The sequence below is a fragment of the Carlito syrichta genome, unplaced genomic scaffold (genome assembly GCF_000164805.1).
Source record: "Carlito syrichta isolate Samal-C Ts95f unplaced genomic scaffold, Tarsius_syrichta-2.0.1 Scaffold303658, whole genome shotgun sequence".
Taxonomy (NCBI): Eukaryota; Metazoa; Chordata; class Mammalia; order Primates; family Tarsiidae; genus Carlito; species Carlito syrichta.
In genome coordinates, this window is record NW_007247754.1 from 156,449 (window position 1) to 164,865 (window position 8,417).

An 8,417-nucleotide genomic window follows, 5' to 3' on the forward strand; every position below is an offset into this window, starting at 1 on the left:
CTGTTCCTTGGCCTGTAGCGTTTTTTAAATTCTTGTTCCCTGAATTCATCAGGTCAGCTCAAATGTCACTTGCTCAGAGCAGCTTTCCTTCGTTGCTTTCTATAAAATAGAACACCCTGGTCACACTCTCTGACCTTACCCTTGTTTTCTGAATAGCGTTTTTCACTCCCTGACGTATTTCACATTTTGTTTTAAAATGTATTCTCTGTCTTCCTCCACCACTGGAATGTGAGTGCCTTGATGCATCCTCCCAGAGCAGGATTCAGGACATAACAGATGCTCTATAAATCCTCATTAAATGAATGGATTTTGATGTTTTCCTCATTGAAAGCAAGCCCTGTTTCTGTACTCACAGGACTCTACACCAAGTGTGTGGGTTTTTTTCCACACCAAGAATTCTCCAAGTCTCTCCAGATGCTCACTGGGTATCCTACAATTCAACTCTGACACTATCTGCCTGGAGATGGCATCAGACCCCTCAGGGCCCACAAGAATGCCCTCATTTCAGATGCCAATGGCAAGTCCTAGGCCACCAGTACCTGCTACAAATTGAGGGTTCCCACAAGCCCCTCTTCATGTGTGGTAATTTAGTATAACAGCTCACAGAACTTGGGGAAGCTGTTGACTTACCGTTGCTGATTCACAATAAAGGTATATGGTAAGGGACACAAAAGAACAAGTACATAGGGAGAGTTTCAGAAGGGTCCCTAGCACAGGAAATTGGGGTTACACCACCCTCCCCACACACAGATGTACTTGCCAAGCCAGGAGCTCTTCAAAACCATCACTTAAGCTTTGTGTGGAGACTATTATGTAGGCATGATTGATTAAACTATTAGCCACTAGTGAGTGTATGTGTGTGTGTGTGTTTGAGTCAGGGTCTCACTGTATCACTTAGGCTGGAGTGCAGTAGCACAGTAACAGCTCACTCTAGCCTTGACCTCCTGGGCTCAGGTGATCCTCCTGCCTCAGCCTCCCAAGTAGCTGTGAGTACAGGCATGCAGCACCAGGCTCAGCTAATTTTTTTAAAAAATGCTGTAGAAATGAGGTCTTGCTATGTTGCCTAGGCTGGTCCCAAATTCCCGTGTTCAAGGAGTCTTCCTACCTTAGCCTCCCAAAGTGCTGGGATTAATGAAATCAATCTCCAGTCACTCTCCCCTTCCCAGAGGTTGGTGTGGTGCTGAAAGTACAAGGCTTTTTATTTTTAAGGCAGAGTCTCACTCTTCCACCCGGGCTGGAGTCCAGTGGTCTCACCATATTGCCTAGTTTGGTCTCGAACTCCTGGACTGAGGCCACCCTCCTGCCTGGGTCTCCCAAAATGTTGGGATTACAGGCATGAGCCATCGTGCCCAGCTAATCCTGCCTTATTTTTTTTCTGTCAACCAGCCCCCATTCTAATGTAACCTAAGGGCCTGGCCACCTGTCAATCTATTAGCATACAAAAAGATACTATCATATTCCATCTGGAGATTCCAAGGGTCTTAGAAGCTCTGCTTTCAGAAACTGGGGACTAAGACCAAATAGTATGAAAAAAGATGTTCTTACATCCTTATCATTTGGGAAATTACAAGGGTTTTAGGAATACTGTGCCAGGAACTGGGGCAGAGGCCAAACAGACATATCTTATTATGTCACAATATCACACCCCTCATTTTTCTTCTTCTCTTTTTATTTTCCTTCTCACCTATTTTATGGCATCTTTTCTCTGGTCACCTTTTATTTTATTTTATTTTTTGAGTTGGAGTCTTACTCCGTCACCCAGACTGGATGAAGTGCAGTGGCACACTCATGGCTACCCCAGCATCCACCTGTTGGGCTCCGGTAATCGTTTCACCTCAGCCTTCCAAGTAGCCAGAACTACAGGCACGTACTACCATGCCCGGCTAATTTTTTTTTAATTTATTGTAGAGATGAGGTCTCACCAAATTGCCTGCACTGGTCTCGAACCTGTGGGCTCAGACAATCCACTCACCTCAGCCTTCCAAGGTGCTGGGATTACAGGCTGAGCCGCTGAGCCCAGCCCTCTGGCCACCTTTTAAATTAACTTCATGAAACCAAAATTTTTGTTATCTTCATTATTCCATGAATCAGTAGTCTCGTGCTTGTGTTCTTTGTGTGAATAATGTCTTACATCCAACACATATTCAGAGAAAGATTATTTGGTATATTTTACTGCCTGCCTCCTAAAAGGAGTGGAAAGAGGTAATTGGAAAAAAGATTAACTTGTAAATCTGCTATGAGTATCCTCTCCTTACCCAGCCCCCTCAGGGAACCAGAAAGCATTAATCCTGATCTATGCCTGTTCAATTCTTTCTTTTTTCTGATGTCAGAATTAACTGGCTTCCTTAGTGACCAGGAAAAGATTTAATTTTGATGCTCATTTAGAGAAAAACAATAATAGCAGGTCATTTAACTCCACGTTACATTTTTCACTATAAGGAGCTCGACATTAAATGTGCCCACAGTCCTAGTTATTATTCATACACTTGTTTATTTATTATTCAAACACTCATTGATGACCTACTAAATGTCGAGAACCAAGATAAACTCCACAGATGCATGGCCACTGCCCTTGGAGAATTCTCGGTGGTGATGGGTCAGGCAGAGGCTCCATCATGGGCATCCGAGTAGGGGCAGACTCAAGAGGAGACAGACACATACAGGATGTCTTTGAAGCAAGGTGACTGCCCCATGGATCTTTCTATTATGCATAGCACAGCCATCACCGAGGAAGCCACAGTCACCCATTTCCATCCTTCGCTTTTGTGTTCCAGTTTGTGGACATGATGGGCTGGCGCCTGGAGACGGCAGACAGAGTGGACATCCCCGTCTCATTCAACCCAGGCAGCAACAGCGTGGTGGCGGACCTCCAGGAGCTGCCCGCGACAGTCCGCAGTGCATCCTGGGTTGCACCTCCTTCCTATCTGGGGGACAAGGTAATGATATACTGTTATTCTTCTGAATCTCAGTGGGCCTCTTCTACCACTGCATGAGCATCATTGACTGAATGTCTGGAAGAAGCAACAAGCATCCAGGAGTTCAGGTTATTCACATTTAGGAAGCAAGGCAAACTAAAAATGAAGAAGAGACCTGACCCCCTCACTGTTAGGGGTAACAGGTGCCTCTTGTGCTCCCCATGCATGAGCTACCAGCAAAGGAAATCCTGCACATTTTACTTGCTTTTTACCTAATGCCAAAGAATGTTCCCTCAGGGAAGTAATCATTTAAATAATATCTATTACAAATGGGACATGTGTGGTTTTAAACACCAGTGCTGAGAATTCTTTGTTTTAAAGCAGAAGAAAGCCTCTTTGTCAGGAAAACAAAAGCTGAAAAGTGACTCATATGTGTATTAAAGGAAACATAGGATTCACTGGCAGTTCTACTTTTGTAAGTAAAATCTCGTGCATTTAATTACATACTCTTCAGGGAGCTTATAAACCAGCGCTCTTCTTTTGCTGCATAAATTATTATTCCAGAGCCTGGCTAAATCCATCCATTTTATGAGGTCAGAAATGCAGGCCTCATGTGGAAACACCATCAGGTGACATGTGCTTCTCATCAAGTAAAGAACTACAGAGAAGGGGGTGGATTTCACAGGACTAGCTCAGGTGATGCCCTTTTCTCACATTTGGAATGACTAAATATTAGGGCCTTGTCAACCTGAGGTCTCTAATTCTGTCTTCTGGGCGATGCCTGTGGGCTTTGACGTCTGAGTGTTGCTTCTCTGATAAGACCCCACTTCTCCCTCACTTAATGCTCCTCTTCACTTCTACATGATGAGTCCATGTGTTGATTATCTATTACAATGGAACACATTACGCCAATGCAGCTTAACGCGCCAAGTATTATCTTGTACAGTTTCTGTGAATCAGGATTTCTGGAGGAGATGGCCCAGAGGCTCTTATGAGGTGGCAGTCAAGATGTCAGTAGCTGTGGTCATCTGGGCCTGGAGAATCTGCTTCCAAGTTCATTTGCGTGATTGTTAGCAGGCCTCTGTTCCTGGCTGTCAGTCAGCTGGAGGCCTCAGTTCCTCATCAGATGAGACCCTCCGTAGGCTAGCCAAGGGTCCTCGTGACATGGCAGCTGGCTTTCCCCAAAGCAACAAAAGAGAGAGAGAGGGAAGGAGGGAAGAAAAAAGGGAGGGAAGGGAAGGGGCGGAGCACGAGTATGCCAAGAGCACTAGCTCAAGACAAAGCTGCAATCTTTTTACAACCTAATTTCAGAACTGACATAATATCTCTTCTCCCTTATTCTAGTCATCAGAAGTGAGTCACTAAGTACAGCACACACTTCAGAGGAGGGAATTGAGCTCTACCTCTCGAAGGCAGGAGTATAAAGAATTCGTGGGCATATTTTTAAAACCATCTTAGCCCATCGACAAGGCAATACTTAATTTCAATAAGATGATTCAAGATGTTACCCAAAATACTTCAGGCTCAAAGGTGAAAATTCTGTGCAGCTTTCTCGGGTTGCAGACTCTAGGGAAAAACTTCTATTGCTTGGGATCTCAGAAGAGCTGCTGCTTCTCCTTGCTCCAAGTTGTTGGCATTTTCTTGTCAGGTATTTTGTTCTGTCCAATCTGAGGTGATCTTGCCTGTGATTTCCATCCTTCTGTCACTGCTTCCTTCTCAATTGGTTTTTACCTTAAGGGCAGGAGGTATCAGGATTAGATGTGAAGCAGCTATGAGAAAACCATGATCATTCACTTCTATATCCCCATCACGATCACGCTGCGTATATGGCATTGGGAGACGGTCCCTGCACCTACTGGCGCAGTCAGTCCTGGCTTCTGTACCCAGTAGAATTCACATTAACTTGGGAAATATCTGCCATTGGCTTTCAGGGGTATTGTTTTTGGAGAAAATTTATTTTTAGAGGTTCATTTTGTGGCAGAGAGATATGATTACCCAATTCTCTCCCTTAAATAAGAATCCAATGGCCTAGATTTCCTAGAATTGCAGGGGATTAAATAAAAATTTTGGTTTGGTAGTCATCTAGAAAAAAAGATCTTATTTGAGTTTCAGTAGGACTATTATTTTTCTTTTTTAATAGAAGCGTGTTCTTGCCTGAAAAACTCTAGCATGTTCACTCTAAACATTTTAAACAATATAAAAAATAGAATAAAGTAGAAAGTTAAATGCCATTCTCAATCTTGCTCTCTAGATATAAGCCTTGTTAACAGGCTGATTGTGTATTCCCAGACTTTGTGTGCTTGTTATTTGTTTATTATTTATTAATTTATTTAATTTTTTTTTCTTGAGTCACAGTCTCATTTTGTTGCCTAGGCTAGAGTGCAGTGGCACAATCATGGCTTACCACAAATTCCTGGGCACAAGTGATTCTTCCACCTCAGCCTCCCAAGTAGCTGGGACAACAGGTGTGTGCCACTATGCCTGGCTAATTTTTTTTATTTTTGATAGAAACAGGTTGCCTAGGCAGGTCTCGAACTCTTGGACTCAAGCAATCCTCCTGCCTCAGCCTCCCAAAATGCTGGGATTATAGGCATGAGCCACCATGTTCAGCTCTATGTATCTTTTATGCGGGTTAATGCTGACGTAGTCTCTTAATGCTTGTGGTATTGATACTGTTGACTCCATTTCAGGTTTCCTCGTATGGCGGCTATCTCACTTACCAGTCCAAGTCCTTTGGCTTACCCAGTGACATGGTTCTTCTAGAAAAGAAGCCGGATGTGCAGCTCACGGTAGGTATCACAGAATGACCCAAGCAGCGGGAAGCGGTGGTTGCAATTGGTGCTGATCTGAATTTAGGACACTTTGACATGTGGCCTACAAAAAGTTTGGATTCAGTCATTTCCAGTATTTTGTAGAAACTAAAAAGCAAGTTTGGAGCATGTGGCATCTCCTCAAGATCCAACTTTCTCTGGCCAAATTGTTTCTCTCTTCTCCCCTGCTCAAGGACTTCCTCGCATTTTGCCCTTGGCTCTCACAAGTTCTGCCTCATGTCAAACTTTATTGGTGTTTCTGTCTTTCAATTTTGTTTCATAAATGTTTTTGAGCCCTTCCCATGTGCAAGACCATATTGCTGGGGCTCTGTAAAGAACAGGAGTCTTTTTCTCTTGGAGGACTGGAGAAATAGCCAGTAACTCCAATCCAGTAAGTGAGAAAAGTAAGTGAAATCCTGTCAATGCTGGAATCTGGGCAGGGGGATGGGAGTTACATGGTCTGAGAGGCACTCAGAAGACTTCATGGTTCATTTTAAAGGCCAGGCCTTTAAGAATAGGCATAAGAGGTGAAATGCCTCTCCAAGGGCAGGGACTAAGTAAGGTAAACTGAGGCAGACGATTGGTACAGGGCAGAAGACTATGTTCAAGGGGTGACTAGTCCAACGGGGCTGTATTATCCATGTGTGCCAAGTCCTTGAAAATGAGCCTGGAAGGGTTTGATGCTATGATAGGAATTTAACTTGATATAGACAGCAGGGTGTCAGTTTGGTTTTTTGAGAACAGAAGTAACAACATCCACATACTATGTGCCTGGCACACTATCCAGAGCCACGGTCTAGAAAATTCCTTGAGGGCAGGGGTGATGTCATATCCTACTTTGGATTCCCTGCAATACAGGCCACAATACCTTGAATGTAGAGTGTGGTGTCATCGCCTGAAGTTGACTCTATTTCTGGTTCATGTGCTGTGATTCATGCTATGTAATCACAGCTCCCTGAAGCGGTTCCTCATGTCACCCACTATGAACAGGGACCAGCAAGTCTCATACACGTCCTCATAGTTGAGGGCCTCACATTCTTTTTTTTTTTTTGAGTTGGAGTCTCACTCTGTCACCCAGACTCGAGTGCAGTGGCACACTCCCGGCTACCACAGCCTCGATCTGCTGGGCTCAGGCGATCTTTTTGCCTCAGCCTCCCAAGTAGCCAGAACTAAAGACACATGCTACCATGCCCAGCGAATTTTTTGACTTATTGTAGAGATGAGGTCTCGCCATGTTGCCCAGGCTGGTCTCAAACCCACGGGCTCAGGCAATCCTCTCGCATCGGCTTCCCAAAGTGCTGGGATTATAGACTTGAGCCAGGGCCTTACATTCTTGGTAGATATTTGTGATTAGGCACTGCTGTGTTGTGCTTTATTTTTACTGGTATACAAATCTATTGACTGTTGTTTTAAAAAATCCAAGAAACCTTTGCAGAATATCTTGAAAATAAAGCAGCAAAGATTTGAGGGTTACAGTCTCAGGAAAAATAGCTAGATGATAAAAATACTGTCACAGCAGTGCTGTATTTCAGTTTCATATTTTTGCAGAGCATCTTGGAGTTCAGGTCATTAGTATACCTATTGTTCACTGCCAAAGAGTTTATTAGGCAAGCTATTAGAATTCACTGAGAGGTAATGACCAAAATTTCTCCTTAATTTTACCTTCAAACACAGAAAATAATTTCAGCTCATGAAACATTTACTCTGCTGCTTTGTTCCAAACCACTGTAATTAAGAGCCTTTGGGGCATGTTTCTTAGATTAACGTTTTAAATGTTACATGATTCCAGATAATGCTCTTCTTTCTGAAATTCCAGCCCTAATGAATAAAACCTCATTTGGAAAGTGCTGCAATCGAAAAACTGGGGGCTTGTGGTGTGTGTGTGTGTGTGTGTGTGTGTGTTTGCAGTGGGTTTGCTGATGGTGGGCACTGAATATCCCACTCTGCCCTGTTTTTTTGGTTTTTTAAATTTTGCTTTTGAGTCAAGGTCTCACTTCATCACCCAGGTTGTAGTGCTGTGGCATAATCATGGCTCCTGGCATCCTTGACCTCCTGGGCTCATGCTATCCTACTACCTCAGCTTCTTGAGTAGCTGGGTCTACAGAACACCATGCCTGACTGAATCATTCATTTTATTTATTTATTTTTTGTTTGTTTGTTTGTTTTTTGTTTTTTGAGTTGGAGTCTCACTCTGTCACCCAGACTGGAGTGCAGTTGCCACTCCCGGCCACCACAGCCTCGACCTGCTGGGCTCCAACGATCCTTCTGCCTCAGCCTTCCGAGTAGCCGGAATTACAGGCGCGCGCTACCATACCCGGCTAATTTTTTGATTTATTGTAGAGATGAGGTCTCGCCTGCCCTGGCGGGTCTTGAACACCGAGCCCGGCTGAATCATTCATTTTAAAAATTTTTATTTATTTCAATCAGTGTCATTTATTTTTTTTTTTTTTAGAGATGAGGTCTAGCTCTCTTGCCCAGACTGGTCTTGAACTCCTGGGCTCAAGCAATCCTCCAACCTCGCCTCCCAAAGTTCTAGGATTACTGCCATGAGCCACCACACCTGGCCTTCTGCTCTGATAAGAGTCCCTCTAAGCCGGGCTCGGTGGCTCAGCCTGTAATCCCGCGCCTTTGGGAGACTGAGGTGAGTGGATTGCCTGAGCCCACGCGTTCGAGACCCGCCTGGGCAGGCGAG

General features: G+C 44.1%; 1 protein-coding gene across 1 annotated transcript in view; it reads left to right on the forward strand.

The window, feature by feature from the left end:
• Positions 1 to 8,417, forward strand: part of LOC103261307 (laminin subunit alpha-3) — a gene marked incomplete at both ends in the record, with an annotated part of 202,142 nt that overhangs the window by 145,891 nt on the left and 47,834 nt on the right. The window contains 2 exons of the mRNA XM_021712821.1: positions 2,775 to 2,936; positions 5,606 to 5,704. Of these exons, the coding sequence (XP_021568496.1) occupies positions 2,775 to 2,936; positions 5,606 to 5,704 (261 nt within the window). The remainder of the gene's footprint in view (positions 1 to 2,774; positions 2,937 to 5,605; positions 5,705 to 8,417) is intronic.